This window comes from Apteryx mantelli, chromosome 22, assembly GCF_036417845.1.
Source record: "Apteryx mantelli isolate bAptMan1 chromosome 22, bAptMan1.hap1, whole genome shotgun sequence".
Lineage (NCBI taxonomy): Eukaryota > Metazoa > Chordata > Aves > Apterygiformes > Apterygidae > Apteryx > Apteryx mantelli.
The window spans coordinates 12,945,238-12,961,048 of record NC_089999.1 but is presented as its reverse complement, the minus strand read 5'-3'; the positions used below and the strand labels follow the sequence as shown (position 1 = coordinate 12,961,048).

General features: G+C 43.1%; 1 protein-coding gene across 1 annotated transcript in view; it reads right to left on the bottom strand.

Annotated features, from left to right (window-relative positions):
• AATF (apoptosis antagonizing transcription factor) overlaps positions 1 to 15,408 on the bottom strand; it is a 57,191-nt gene extending 41,783 nt beyond the window's left edge. Inside the window, exons 1-4 of the mRNA XM_067309729.1 lie at positions 15,311 to 15,408; positions 12,843 to 13,031; positions 11,717 to 12,154; positions 11,062 to 11,199 (exon numbers count right to left, since the gene is read on the bottom strand). Of these exons, the coding sequence (XP_067165830.1) occupies positions 11,062 to 11,199; positions 11,717 to 12,154; positions 12,843 to 13,031; positions 15,311 to 15,395 (850 nt within the window). The 5' untranslated portion in view covers positions 15,396 to 15,408. The remainder of the gene's footprint in view (positions 1 to 11,061; positions 11,200 to 11,716; positions 12,155 to 12,842; positions 13,032 to 15,310) is intronic.
• Between the last annotated feature and the right edge of the window lie 403 nt (positions 15,409 to 15,811).

The window sequence follows — 15,811 nt, the reverse complement described above, 5'->3', positions numbered from 1 at the left end:
GACGAAAATACGGAGAGAAACCAAATCTACTTCATTTTAATAGCTATCCATAATAAAAATTGTCTTTATCATGGCCACGTATTGACCTAAACATTCAGACGACGGAGGAAATTCTCACTCCTCTCAAACGACTCTGGGACAGGAGTTAAACTACAGGTCAAAATGACACTCGATACGCTGGCCTGAGAACAATACTTCTCATTCAAATCCACAAGCCAGCCACTTGCACTAGTCATCCCCAGCAATTAATCCCCCAAGAAACACGTTTGATTAAATCTTTTCAAGCAAATCCTTTGCTTTGCTTTTGTTAGTTCACTTCTTGTCAACATCTATTAAAATATGCCTTTAATTCTCCCACAATCTTAAAAAACACCGATTCCACTGTCTTCAACTTTAATCAACTGTATGGCCGGCATTTTTCATTTCATAATAATGTGCTGTTTGGAATTCAAGAGGCAGGCTCAACATCAATCATTCGGCAAGAATTTTTCCACTGCAATAAATATGCAAATGAGGAAAGCCAGTCAGTCGTATTTCAGGCCCGACTTGCTAGTGTTTTAAAAAAGACACAAATTTATTAATTGCCGTTGGCCAGCGGAATCCTATTACTTTGGGCATTGATTACAAAGCTGTGTGAGTGATTATTGTGCAACTCGCAGGCTATCCAGGCATGAGGAAAAATTATTAAAGCAAGGCAGAGATTATCAACTCAGAATAACAATAAGCCTTAACATTTTAGGCCTCTAACTTCTTCAACAAAGAATTACGCCAGAGCTCCACTGTATCATAATTCTGAAGTCTGTCAGTATTACTTTTGGAGCTTGTTCTATATTCCCAACAGCAGAACAATGTTCCTAGCCAAGGAAAGGCGGGGGAAATTCCTCAAGGTATCACATACTTTAACATGAAGCTTTTGGACAACAGCTTTCCTATTATTCCCACTGCGTAACTAACCGTAGGAGAGGGGGAGAAAAAAAAAGGGGTATGCAGGACTTGCACTATCAGGAGGTGATCTTCACATTTGCACCCCCCTGTCTTAGTGTCCCAAAACTAAAACAGTACTAAAATAAAAAGCTACGGGTGAGCTCACAAAAGAGAAGCTAGAAGAGCCAGCCTCGACTAAATTATAGGCTAGTTACAATCCCTTTGGCAGCAGAGGCTGACCTGATTTTTTCAAAGGTGCTGTAGTTACACGAACGTTTCTAATGGACTTCAGTTGAATCCCAGCACAAAGCACTTGTAAATCTGTCCAGGTTATTTTAGGAAATCATGTGAATAACATTTCCTCCATGCTTCCCAAAACACTGAGTTTCTGGGATTTTATCAAATGATAGTAGGAAAAAGGCCTACTTTTCTGCTGATTGCAAGGAAAAGGTCTGTGCCCCACCAAAAGTCCAATTTGCTGGTTCCATTGGAATGCAAATGACGCAAAAGCCTGGTGCATAGGCGAAAATTTTATTCCTTGAGCACAAAGGAACCAATGCTGCAAACCTCTTTCACATAAGCAGTTCAAGTGACTTCCACAGAGTTACTGAACGGACTCAAATTAGCCCTTTCATTCTAATATTATTGCTTTCGACAGTAAGGACAACAAGATCAGACAGAGACGAGTTTGCTAAAACTAAAGAAAATAAATAGATGGAACAATAGAATAAAAGGCTTGGTATTCAAGGATTTTATTAATGGGAACTGGGGGAGGGGGAAAGCAGAGCAGGGAGAGAAAGAGAAACACTTTCATGAAGTTCATGCTCTACTGATTTGCCTCAACCGTCATCTTTTGAATCAGCCCAAACCAGGGAGCGGATGGGGCTTGTAAAAATGAGATTTTATAGAAAAATGATGTTTTACATTACTGTAAGTGTAAAGAAGCTGACACCATGTGTTCCAGCCTCTGCCAGGCAGGAATCCCCAAATACAAATGCAAGAAAGGAAGAAGAAATGTGAAATTTCATAGTTATCTTGATATTAAGGCCAGAAGGGAACATTAGCCCATCTAGACTGACCTCCCCATACAATACCAGGCCATTAATTACATTTATCATGACAAGCAGTGAGTTTCCATCTCAAGGTAACCAATTGCCAATTAATTCGAGTTAGCTGACATTTGCACATGCTTGTCTGGATGCTTTGCAAGCCTTTGTTTCCCTGCATCTTGTTTGCGGAGTATACAGACTAACAGGCACAAGTATTTAGCTAAACTTGATTTAATTAGCTATTAATTATCTTTGGAAACTCAAGTGTAGGCAAATCTATTTGATGTGCCCAAAGTCTGGTGTAATCCCGTGATCTGGAGTTTAAATACATCAGGTCAACAACTAAGTACTTTCCTACCATTTCTTGCACTAGAATTTATGACAGCTTTAAAATAAACCTCAACAGTGTCCAACACATACAGCTACGAAGATAACCTATAAAATGGGAGCATTTCAATTTTAACACATCTCTGCAAGAGAGAAAGACAAAAATTCTGCTCAAGAGGACTAAATACCACAGGCTAATAGCCTTGACAATCAGCGCAGAAGGGTAAGTTTCTTTCTGGGGAGAAAAAAAAAAGCCTCAAATTTCCTATTAAATAAATATCCTGTGCTTCTCCAGTACCTCCCACACGGGATTTCTGAACACTTCACAGACAGCAATGACAGGCCACAAAATACCTGCCTGACTTCTCCCCCGGCCCAATTCTGCAATGGGATTAACACACACAAAACCTTCCACCCCCAATTCCCCAACTAAACATGCGCGCACACAGCACCAGAGCTCTGAAACTGAAGTCTCTCCCTTTGTCTAAAGTTTCTCACTCCCTGTCTCTTCCCCATCGCTTGTTGGCACGTACTCAGAACAGCCGCCCGTGAGCACGGCGCTGCAGCGTACTTACTGGTTCTAACTCTTACCAGAGCTCTCCAAGGCATGGCATCGTTACAACAAAGTTTACAGAAAATGGTCGATCCAGTCAAAAGAAAAGTCTTCTCTGATGTCAACAGGCTTTGGCTCAGGCCCACAGAGTTGAACAGAATCTTCATTAGATCAGAGAGGAAAGGTGAAATTTGGGAACACCTGCATCCACATCCATTAAAATCAAATTCAACACTGCATGAATTGACAAGCACAAAGTTTTTGTATTCATAAAGTGTCTAGGCTAACACAAAAATCAATTAAAAAGAACTACCAGTTTTAAGTGGGCTAGATCTGATCACAATAATTTACACTCAAGCTTGAAACCCAGTTCTGCTGTCACACATTTGTGCAGGGCTCCCAGTAAAATCTTCAAAGCAAGAATATATTTAAGTCTATGATTTTGCCTAGCACCAATTAACCCTGTATCTGCTCTATGCCTCTGGAAACTGTGTAATCGGTCTGTGCCTCAGCTCCCCCTACCCACAGGGACACCACCCATCCCTACATTAAAGCATTATGATCTCTAGATGTACATATGGATACGCTTCAGTTTTAGAAGTGACCCATGAATAGAGATAACAAAATTATGACTGAAATTATTGGCAGCTGATTCCCGTAGGCTTCTCTGAAAAATTCCAAGCCTCTATCAATAAAACACATTTCATATGACAGCTTTTCACTAACTAGATGTGTAAAATGAGAACCAAACGCAGCCAAGGAGCGAGGCAGAGGGCGAGCCCATTAGCCAGATACACAACCGGAGGGGAGAAAGTTTTCCCAGGGACACATCCTCTACAGGAAGCAGAACAGGTTCTCCAGTACCTGAAGCAGACTTGGTCTTATGCAAAGCGAGTCACTACTTAACCAGCTTCTTGGGACACGACTTACCTCGATGTTATATGGAATAACATTGCGTTTTAAACATCAGGAATCAGAATAACAGAACCCAGCAAAAATCCTTACCAAAAAGCTACTAAGAAAATAAAAACACACACTTAGCAGAAAACAAGCAGAATCTTTCCCTCTGTTTAGAGTCTCCTTTCAGCAGGATATTACAGAACCTAACCCAGAAGAAAATAAAGGCATTTGGTGTGAAACAGTCATACAGAAAGGTTCAGCATGCAGGAATGTAAAACCAGAAGACACCTGGTATCGTTGGAGGTCTCCTGCTGGAAATGAATGCAAGTGGGATTCTGAACCACTTCCTTAAGAGGCCCTGTCCTCAAGCGTGCTCTGTTTAGTCACAAGCCACCAATGCTTGTCACAGGAGCAGCTAACCAACCTGGAGCACCAGAGCCCAACTCAGGCGATTATTATAAAGGTCCTTGGGGCTCCAGAGGGAAGGGCAGTCCTTTACTAGCACACCCACTGCAAACGCAGCTTACTTCCACCCCAGAAACAGAGACTTTTCCGTCGCAGTCCAAGTGTTTGGACTGCACCAAAGAAAAGTCAACATCTTCATTTCACAAGCAGCATCAAACACTCAGCCTTGGGCTCCTCCAGGCAAGTCCTGCAAAGTTTTCTAAGTGCACCTTTTAACTCTACTTTTCAATAAAATGTAATTAAATAGCAACCGTTGGCTAGCTGTACCTGAGACATGTAACACCTTAAGGGAATAAATAATCAATGTGTAATATAGGTTATCCAGCAACTGACTCCAAGTTGAAGAAACTGGCTACAGTAAGATTATGAACAGTGAGTTGCTTCCTGCAAACTTTACATGGAGTTCATACTCATTTCCCTTTTTTCCTCTTTCCATTTCTTTCTTTTGATCAAAGTTTCGCCACAGCACCTCACGTAAAACACGTTTTGAGGATGTAAAAGGTGCGCATGCCTTGATACTCTGCAGTCCAAAACCAGTACGGACAAAGAACGGCAGGACTAAGAAACAGTCTCCAGGCATCAACTGTCATTTCCCATTACAAGGTTTAATTGCATCACTAGAGTGGTCATGAAAAAATGTATTATGCATAATGCTGCACAGGCAGCAAGGAGGACTATTTGTAGGATGCAAAAAAAGACTGGTCTCCACCATTAGATTTAACCTAGCCCTAAGAGGCAAAATGCACCATTCTAGTATCCTCTGGCACCTGGTGCAGGGTGTTCATAGAGTGAACAAGGTCGCACTTCGCAGCACTGCTCATCAGTCAGCCCTGCTAATGGCAGCGCTCTTCAACTCTCCGTCTCCAGTATAAGCTCATCTCTTTGCGTGAATGTGTCCAATGCAACAACTCTTCTGGAGAGATTTTAAAGGGATACTATAGAAATGCAAAAAGCCTGGGGAAACAAGTTTTCCTCTGGATAACGGATCTTCCTTGAATAAAAGGAACACAGGAATTGCTTCCTGTGCATGGAGGAAATGGAGGAAATGCCCCTTAACTCACTGCCATAGAGAGAAGGTCCACAGATGAATACTCCAGAGTAATACTGCAGTGACCAGGAAAGTAAGATATAGTTGACTTTAGAGAATACAAATTCAAGCTCAAGAATCATTGTAAAATGGGAAAAGATGCAGAAATTTCTCCAGAATTTAAAAATGCAGTATACAATTTTGTGTCTAGTAGCAGTATGCAAGGCACTGCACTGAAAAATTCAGGCCACTGCTAGGCAGTGCTCACTGGTGCGGCTCCATTAATATGTTAATAACCCCGGCAGGTTTGGGGATAATGGCCTTGCAAGCACAAGGAGAATCTCATTTGATTTTCAGCTGGTTCACTTTATTCACGTTGATTTTCTTATTGATCACAAACCTTTGCATAACTTCTCCATAGCTCTACAAAGTGTAAATAATAGTTAACATTTGCCATCCCCACTTTTGTTCCTTCAGCAAGCAGATCCATTCTTACAGTGCTGACCACCTGCACAGTGAGAAGCACCAAAGAGAACAAAGAACAAGAAGCATTAAGAGGCGATAGCACCGGATCCTATACGTCTTCCTCTTACTGAGATCTGTTAATTTCTACATTTCTTCAGAACAACTTATCTTGAGCTTATGCTGAAGAGCAGAAACATAGGATTCCAGTACCTTCTCTTAATCCACTGACAGATGGAGTCAAAGCACAGAAGCAAAAATTCAACTGGTAGTTTACATTTTATGGACTACTGAAGTCTTGGAAAGTATATGTGAAAGCATATACAAGCACTTGCTCTTTTGAACTCTTGCAACTTACATCAGCATTTTGCCTTCTACAAGAGCCTCACCTGGGCTTCTATACACTTTTAACTTTTCATCTCTCCAGCTAAAGACTGAAAATAACACTTTACACTATTTAGAAGCTGTAATTTTCAGCACTTTTTGTGAAGCATAAAGTATCAGTGTCCAATTACCAGCCACTGGCACATTCCCAGCTGAATATTTTTAACCAAAGTTGTAAGGGGAAAGCAAAATAGCGAGAACAGAGCTACAAGACAATTTAGGAATTCTAGCTACCCAGGGCATATACAACAACAGCGTCTAGCCTTGGTTGATTGAGAGAGATTACTCCTTAAAGCTCTACTGTTCCCTCTCCCAAAGTTAGCTGTGGGTTGGTTTTTATTTTTTTTGGTCACTGAATCAAGATTTATCATAATAAGCCCAAACCTTGGAAATGCTTAATTCCTCACACTGGATGCTGGCTTTGCTAATGTTGCTTCCACCTCTTCTTTGGCTCTTTCTTGCCCTTGAGGTAGTTTTTTGTGGTATTTCCATGAGATCCACCTCTAACCTTCCCCCCCCCCCCCCCAAAAACGATACATAGAAATATGAATGGCAGCAAGCAATCTGTGCAGAGACACAGCACAGAAACTTGCACCTTGCACTCCTTTTCTATGTAAATAATGCAAGGATCCTGCGGGAACATGCCAGGGATTGGAATTTTTAATTAATGGGTCTCTTTAATGTGCAAATCAGGAGCAGATTGCAAATTCTGACTTGCATTGATTATGAAAAACATTAATTGAACGTGCAAGACCCCAAACAGAGGCAACATCTCAAGCCCTGCACTAGACTAGAAGATATGGTGCAAGAGAATACAAATGTATCTTGGAGAAACAGACCACTCCAGGCAACAGCACCTTAGAAATGTAAGCTGTGGGAGTTCATGTGTACAGTGCATTAAACATTAAGCATTTGCACTGCGGCCGCTGTAATTTCAGTATTAAAAGACCACGCAGACTTTCTCCGTGGATGCAAAACAGGAATAAACATGAGCTCCATGACCACAGTTTGGTCACCAATTTGTATGTAAAAAGGATGACAGAAAAAAATCTGGAATATAATTAAAGATCAAAAAAAAGGAAAGAAAAAGTAAGACAGTGCAAACAAAGCAATGCTGTCTCTTTAAACAGAAATTCATCCTATATAAATTATGGCCATAAACTTTTCCTGCAGTGCAGCCTAATTAATTCTTGTTCTATACACAAAGGGAAATGCTGGGTGACAAATGGGTGTGAAGCCTGAAAGCTGCCAGGTCTGCAAAACATTTTCTACTTCAATTTATAAGCAATTTTGCAGTAAATCATCCACCAGAACCTGAGATCTCAGGAATGCAAGACTGTCCAAGGCATGTTATATCTTTTTTTTATTTTTTCATAAAGATTACAAAAATAATAAACACTTGAGTTTTTCTAACCTCCAATCTCAAAATTTGGGCAACAAGCATGATCTTATCATTTTTGCTCAGATTTGGCTTTAAAACTGCAACTGTACAGCACATTGCTGTCAACTCTTTAACACCATTATACTCTATCCCTTCGGGAACTTCCCTACCACCACTAGCTGCATGAACAGAAAGTTGTCTCATATGGGAGGTACCAAAGAGGCAAGACAAGGAAGGACTGTTTTCCACTTCAAAACACTCATCCTTCCTGTGAACGTGCAATACAAGGTTCTTGAGTAATGGAAGCATTTAGGATAAACTACCAAAAACATTCTGGCGTAACTTTGAAGAGATGCTTGGGACTTGTCCAGGGTTCAAAGGGAGCTGGGCACTGAGAGCCCTCTGTGTCCACCCACCTTCAACAGGCTACCACTGAAACTGAGAGTTTGGATTTGGGGACCAATTGCTTTGGCAAATTTACACACCAAATCGTTTCCTCTTATTCAATGAAGACCATGAAAACATGCCCAATTTAAACAAAGTAGCAATGTTCATTTATTTTGCGGATTTGGAAAGAAGTGCTGAAGCTTCCCCAGAAGCAGGGTATCATCCAGTCCAAAACAGTGTCAACATCATAATCATCCCAAATCCTGTCCAAGACTGAAGCATGTTATGCGTAGTGGAACAGTCTCAACATTCAGTATTTACAAAGCCCTGTCTTCAACTCACAGTGAACTGGTTAATCTTTAAACCTTCCTGTGTACAATTCTAAATTTTCCTGGTTGGGGAGTGAGATCTTGCCCAAAAGCTGCTAACACAACAGGGATGACAACTCAAGAGTACAGAACTGTGTACCCAGCCCAACAGATCATCATTTACAATAAAATAAAAGGCTTAAAGAAGCCACTAAACCACTCAATCAGCTAAAAATTAGGACCGTTATTGGAAGTTGATTTATAAAAAGTGAGATGGCCCTCATAAATCAAATTTGACTCAAGGTTCATCAACTCAAGAAACAGCTTTAAATATATTATGACATATAATTTTAGAAAGGACTTAATTTCGCCTACTGAACTGACAGGTCACACCCATGTTATCCAGACAGGAGCTCCTTGAGCGAAGACGTAATACAGCTCAGACTGCCCATGTGGTAGAGCTCTAGCGCTGTTGATTAGTCATGCATCCCTCTCACAATGCCCAAAGCAGCAAAGTGAGAGGGGGAATGGGTGTCACATAATACCAAATATGTTCCCAGTCTTTCATGAGACCTTCCTGTATGATAAGTTTATTCCTCATTTCATGCTTGGTACATTGTAACTTCTGGAAAGAGCACCTTTGAATAGCAGTGAAAGGTATCTGCATCAGACAATAGCACAGCTCAAAGTGAATATTTATCATAACCTACTTTACCGTACAGACTGCACTAAGAAAAAGGAAATTTAAATTTGGTTCCATAGAGAATACTAGTAAACAGTAAACAAGTGCAGAATGTTCCTAAAATTCATTACTGTTAAGAATAATGCATACAGTATCATAAATTCATACCACACTATCTGTATGAACTGAGTTCCACCCCTACATAAATGCAACCACCTCAGCTCAGACACATACACATCAAAATGTCCACCCTGTCTGTCAGGCTAAGCTTTTCCTCTGCAAGCTTCACGCGGATCCCTCCAGCTGTATCTCCTTGCTGTCTTCACACATTAAACACATGAACGCACATTATCAGGAACATCAGAGTATGCCACTGCAACTTTCTTGCCCAGATTATAAAAAGAAGATGGGGAGAGAATCATGGAGCAGTCACTAACCATGGATTTCCCTTTAACATTCTGGACAACTGAAAGATTAACCTCTCTGCTGTACTGTGTACTGTATTATACTCCATGTTCTTGGATGTATTTTGCTTATGGGAAATATCAAAATGTCAACCATTGTTTCTGTTAAAGGTCTTTAATGATATTGCATTTTAGACCTGTAATGAAACATGGTGCTTGGTGCAGTTTGTAATGCATCTCATTAAGTACATTAATAACATGCATTTCACCGAAAGGTCATCTTAGTATTGTTGGGAGTTTGCCTTTTTTTTCCTTAATCACTTTGTTTAAAGCAGCAGAGCTAACTTTAAAATATAAAGTAACTCACCTGCTGTAAGTCCAGATAAGCTGATTAGCTACTGTGTGCAGATCACGTGTAAGCCATAAGACAATAGTCAAAAGTTGGTGCAGAGGCAAGATTCAGGGTCAGGCTTAGCTATGGCGGAAGTTCCTAATCCCGTTTAAACTGATTTGTGCCAGCCTAGGCCCAAATTTCACAATGTGAAGGTATCACTACAGCACACACAAACTAGAACACCATGAGGCTGAACAGACGTACAATCAGCACCAAACCAGACAGTTTAGATCACATTTCTGCTGTTTCGCATGCAAGGTTGTAGACACCACTACAGTGTTTCGTACCAACTGGATTATACGGGGGGGCTTCTCAGAATCCTCCAGGATATCACAGGAGGTTTCCCTAGAGAGTTGAAATGCTCTGGAAAGTAACCAACCAAGTATTTCAAGAATGAGAAAGAAGAAATGTACGTGAAAGGAACACCAACTTGCCAATTTTTAAAACGCCACTGGGCTTATCTTAGTTATTCAAAAATCACTGAAAGAATACCCTTCAAAGTTCATTAATTTCTGAACAGTGGGCACAAAAGAACAAACTATGTATAAACATCATCATCTGTACGATTTTTGAAAGAAAACAAAGTCATAACAGGGGAAAAAAAGACACCAACCAATACTTGTAGTAGTTTACATTAACTCCTAAGGATGACAAATCAGACATTTGATCTCCCTATACATCTACCTGAACACCAATACAGAAGATGCCCAATTCCAGAAATTAAATAGATCCACAACCCAGTGAAGTTGAGGACTTTGTACTTATCAGTTGTTGCATGCACATTATGTTTGCTGTACTGGAGAGTCTACTACAAGTCTCATCAGGTCAATATCACTAATAGTGTTCCTAAAAAATAAACAGATGAAACAGTTCCTAGCTGAAAGGATACTTGCTGTTGATTTGATAGCACAGGCCCTCTCCTTGTGCTGCATTACAGCTAGTTAGGGGAAATCTTTGCATTCACTGACCCAGCACAAAGTTGGTACCATGCACCACGAGGTGTCTCTGGACAAAGCAGCATCCCAGCTCTGCACCAAACACCAATAACCAAATCAATCATTTCTAAGATCCAACAGGAAACTTGCATTCAAGCCTCACAAACTAAAAGTGAGGGCAGGACCCAAGTTGAGACTCACCAGCACAACATAAGTGACAAGACTGGTCACCAACCCAGATCAACTAATCATATCTATGTGGATGACAGGTGGCATTGTCTTTGTCTGGGATAGAAAACTTTGTTTTATGTTTGTAAAGGACCTAATTAATGATTAAAGCAATACAAACCAACAATTAATACTGACGCTATAGATGCACACAACTCAAAGCCCTCACTTTCCCATTAATGCTTCCCCATGCAGCAACATATTGGCTACAGCAGAGTTTACCCAAAGTAGAAAGATTAGAGAACTGTTACCATTCTTGACAGCATTGTCAAATTCTTGTCCACCTTCCTTTTTAAAGACTGGGAAAGTATCTGGCTGTGGAAGCCGGTTAGCTGTTAGGAGGACTTTCTGCATCTTGATTCTCCCTTCTAGTAGTTGATCCCACAGCACTTCATAAGAGAAAGAAAACCAAGCATTAATTTCACAAGCCAAAGCACTTTCCCTTCACCATCCTATGATGCTGCCTGCAATTCTTTGAATCACAAAAAATCATCTCTTTGCTTTACTGTTCAAAAGGACATCCTGCAAGTGGAGGTTTGTAGTCTAATGGGACAGATAGGAACTACATTCAGCATTACATTCTGGAAGGAAACAGGAGTACCAGCATCACTGCACAGTACTAGCAGTGTAGGAAGTCCCCATCCCCACCAATACTACAAGTATATTCAGTGTCAATTAAGCCAGTGAATAAATACACTTCATAATAGCTAAATTTTGTATCAGCAGTGACACCAGTTTGCTTAGCACACCTGGCAGAAGATTTGCAAATGACTAGGGCTGCTGCAGCATACACATGCAGTGCGCTAACAGCATGTTATCATGCCGAAGTGGTTCCTAACATGGCCAGTTTCTCTAGTGTCAGCAAGGTGAAAGCGTTGTTAAAATACAAAGCAAACATGTACAAACCTAACTGGTTCTTCACAGCTTTTCCTTTTTCTACTTCTTCAACTGCTTGTCCTTTTGAGAATGTCATCATCCCTCCATCATCCTCGCTCTCTTTGGCGTCTTTTATATTGTCATGGTTTTCATTCTGATATTCCTCCTCATCACTTGCTTCTTCCATGCTGGCATCGTCTTCATCTTCCCCTTCACTGCTTCCTACATCATCCATCCCCTCTGTAAATTTCTCAAAGTCTGTGATGTTCTGGGAAGTGAACTCTGGTGCCTTGAGCTTGACAGACAAATCTGTTTCCTTCTCTTCATCGTCTTCCAAGTTGTCTTCCAAGTCATTTTCCTGATCACTGCCAGCACTGCTGGGTTCCTCCTTTGCTTTACTGCCCAAGCTGCCCTTGTCTTCCAAATCTTCTTCACTGCCACTGGACCATTCATCTAATGCTTCTTCAGCTAATAGTTAAAAGAGAACAAAGTTATTTAATTACCAGCAACAACTGCCACTCTGTAATACGTATCATCAAATGGGTACTGGCTTGGGCTATCTGAGCTCCAAGCTCTGTTTTATAGTACAAATCTAGGCATGATGTTACTTTTTGCTTTGGCTAATGGAAACTAATGGAAACACGAGGCCACATCCACAAACAGATCCCAGCTCACATTTTCTTCAATAATGATTTGTAGATCCATGGGTTACCTGACAGCCTTTCCCGTGGAACAATGACACAATAAGAAAACAAGGTGGTCAAGATTTGGTACAGATGTCTCTACAGTTAGAAACTGTATAAACGTGCAGTCCCCAATATACATTAGCTTAAAAATATCAGCTTTTTCTTTTCCTCCACACAGTGTTCGGTCAGTGTTCTGGCTAGCCTCACCTTACACTTAGTCACACTTTCTTCAATCTGTAGAAGCAGACCTCCTCTTTGGAATTTCCCCTTCCCTTAGGCCAAAAAAAAAATAAGGCCTGGGTTTCAGGAAGGCACTTCAAAAAGGTGTCCAACTTAGTGCACCTGTTTATTCCCTGTAACAGGGATCTAATGTTTCTCATCTCATTTCAGATGGCACTAATTCAGTCTAAGGGGCTAACATTAGATTGGAAGTAGTCTCATGAAAAGGGAAAAGAAATGTCATTTCTTACCAGATCCTTCTTCAGACAGAGCATCTCCCCAGAGTTCTTCTTGCAAGGCTTTGCGAGATGTGGCTTTTCCCAGGTACCTTTTATCAGCTTCCAGGAGAGAGGCTGAAGCTTTTTTCCGTATATTACCAACGGGGAAAATGTCATCTGCAGTTTCATCCTCAAATTTGTCAATCACTTTAGCAACTGTAGCTGTGGAGAGAAAAAAAAAAGGGGGGGGGAGGTCTAAACTGAACTGAATTTCAAACTAGAAGAACTAACTGCAAAGAGCAGCCATCCTTCTCAAAAGAAAACTCTCCTCATGCTCTGCAAATAAAAATGTGCTGCAAAGGCAAGCTGGATGGCAATACAGCTTCACGTAAGACTTCGGGATCTAGAGCAAGCACACTTCTTTCCCTGGTGAAGAAAAGAGAGCGCACTAATTCTATGTGATGAGCAGAAAGGTCGTTGGGGAATCAGAGGCAGAGAGAAACAAAGTCCAGCTTTGAGGTGTTAAAACAGCACCAGTCCTGTCTAGAAACTGGAGTGAAGTAATACTTAAGATCCAGCAGAAAAGACAGACAGCTCCAAGGGCACTTTTCAGAAAAAAAATCCTGGGGCATCTCCATGGCTAGACATGCTCTCACACCTTCCACTGCCAGGTTAATCTTTTCAGGAGGAAGGGAGATGTTACATGAACGGATTGATTCCAAAACACCTCTCTCTGCACTTCTGACTTCTCCATGTATGTTTGGTACCACAGGGCTCACCTGCAATACAGAGGTGATCATTTATTACCAAACATCAAAACAAAAATGCTGAGTTAATTTTTCCGAAGCCATCGCTTGGACCCCTGAACATCACGTGAGCCTCCTGAGAAGTGTGGTCCTCTGGGTGGAAGACTCAGCACAGCTGGAATGCCTTCACTCCATGCTGACAAATTTAAGGAGGAAAAACTGCAACTCAGATGCACTTTGACCTCTTGATATATATATATATAAAATGCACAAAAAATTGTGAATATTTTAGAATGGCTAAGCAGAGAAAATAATTTCACTGTGATTATTATTCCCTTTCATACTCTTCATCTCCAGGACACAGGAATGAAGTATTTCAGCAAAGAGGACTCATCATACCATATTTCCTCCTTATTTTCATTCATGTGCGAGACCCCCTACATGCAAAATTACAGGGTTAAGATTGTTCAACCAATTGAGCAATCCAACTGGCTGAACATTGCTAAGTGCTCATTTTAATGTGTGTTTGCAAATGTTAATGTCTCACATATATTGCTTACTTGTTGGGGGGAAAGTTTTTAAACCATGACAAGTCACCAGGGACGGTGTTTTATTTCATCACTCAATGGACACTTGACTTCAAACTGGTGAAAGAGAAATGGGGCCTCTCCCAAAATGCCTTGGACTCAAAGCCGTTTTGTGGTGTTATAAACGCAAAGGCAAGTTCTACAGACTCCTCAATGTGAGACAAAACTTACCCTAACACAACAGGCTTGAAACATCTCTCGGGAGCCAGTGTAGGACACCACAGCAATGGACCGTGTGCTGCCTGCAGCGGCAGCCCCGAGGCTACGTGTCAGGGAACACCAAACCGTTATGTATTATTTTGCCTGCCACCTCTGAGGAGAACTTCCTCATCAACACAAAGCAAGTTAAAGACTTGGTAAGAATGCAGGACACGCTGCTATGTTCACCAGGAGCCACACAGCTGTTCCTAACTCACATGTAGAAATACGCACTGTTTCTGCTAGTCTTACAATTTCTAAATTTAGATGTGCCAACCGAGACACCTCTTCTTCCCTGCTACCCCGTGTGATACAAGCGCAGGTAATAAGAAAACCGCTGCTCCGAAAAGCCTCCAGCCTAGGTAAGACACAAGGAAGGGTGGAGAAGGCTCGAGGCGACACAGCGAAGACCCCCCAAGGCAGGCAAGGTCTCCCCACGCATCTCCCGATCACCAGGATGTGACAAAGTTGCTCACTGGAGCCACCAAACCTCCCTTTATTCAGAAAAATAAGGAAAGCTCTTGCTCGGGCTCAAGGCCAGCAAGACCCGATCTAAACGCTGTGGCTCCAGCTACGAGAAGAGGCCGAGCCGTGCGGCAGGAAGGGCGGTGCAGGGCCACCTGCGGGGTGGGAACCGCCACGGCGATGCCACCACCTGCGTGTCACGAGGAAAGACACAAACCTTGCAAAATTCACTTCAAAAATCGCCCCGGGGGCCGGGGTGGGGGGGAAGAGGAGTGGCACAGACCTGCCTCAACACCGCAGGTTTTGGCCTGTTTTCCCGAGGGAGGTTCCCGGGCGGATCCGCTCCCCGCGCGGGGAGCAGCGGAGCCCACGCGTGTCGCGGGCCGCAGCCCCGCTGGGGCGCCACGTGCCGCCCGGCCGCCGCCGCCCGGCGCGGCTTGCGGCGGGCCCGGCTGAATCCCCCGGCGCGGCGGGTGCCAACCCCGCTCCGGGCCTCCCCCCTCACCTTCCTCCGCGTCGTCCTCGGGGTCGCGGAAGCTGGGCCGGGGGTCGAGCAGCTCTTGCAGCTGCTGCGCTAAGGGCGCCGCCATCTTCTCGCGGGCGGGAGGGCGGGAAGGAGGGAGGGGCGGCGACATGGCGGGGCGGCGCTCCGTGAGGCGGCCGCTTCCCCCGCCCGGCGGAGCGCCGGGGTCGGCGGGCGACACCTGCCCGGGGCCGGGGGGCCCGCCGCCATCGCCGGGGTAGGCCCAGGCCCGGCGGGTCACCGTCTCCCGGGCTTCGCTCGCCGCATTCGTGCTCCCCTCAGCGAGCAAACCGCCCTGGCTAACGCGCACGGGGTGGTATAATCAATCAATCAATCAATCAATCAATCAGCACCGAGCCTGTGAGCCCGTCTGGCAACGCTTCGGGATGGCCGCAAGGCCTGCATCGCCTCGCGGCCCCCCGCCGCCGAGCTGGGCATGGGGACGGCGACACAAATCGCCGATGCGAGAGCGAATATTTGCAA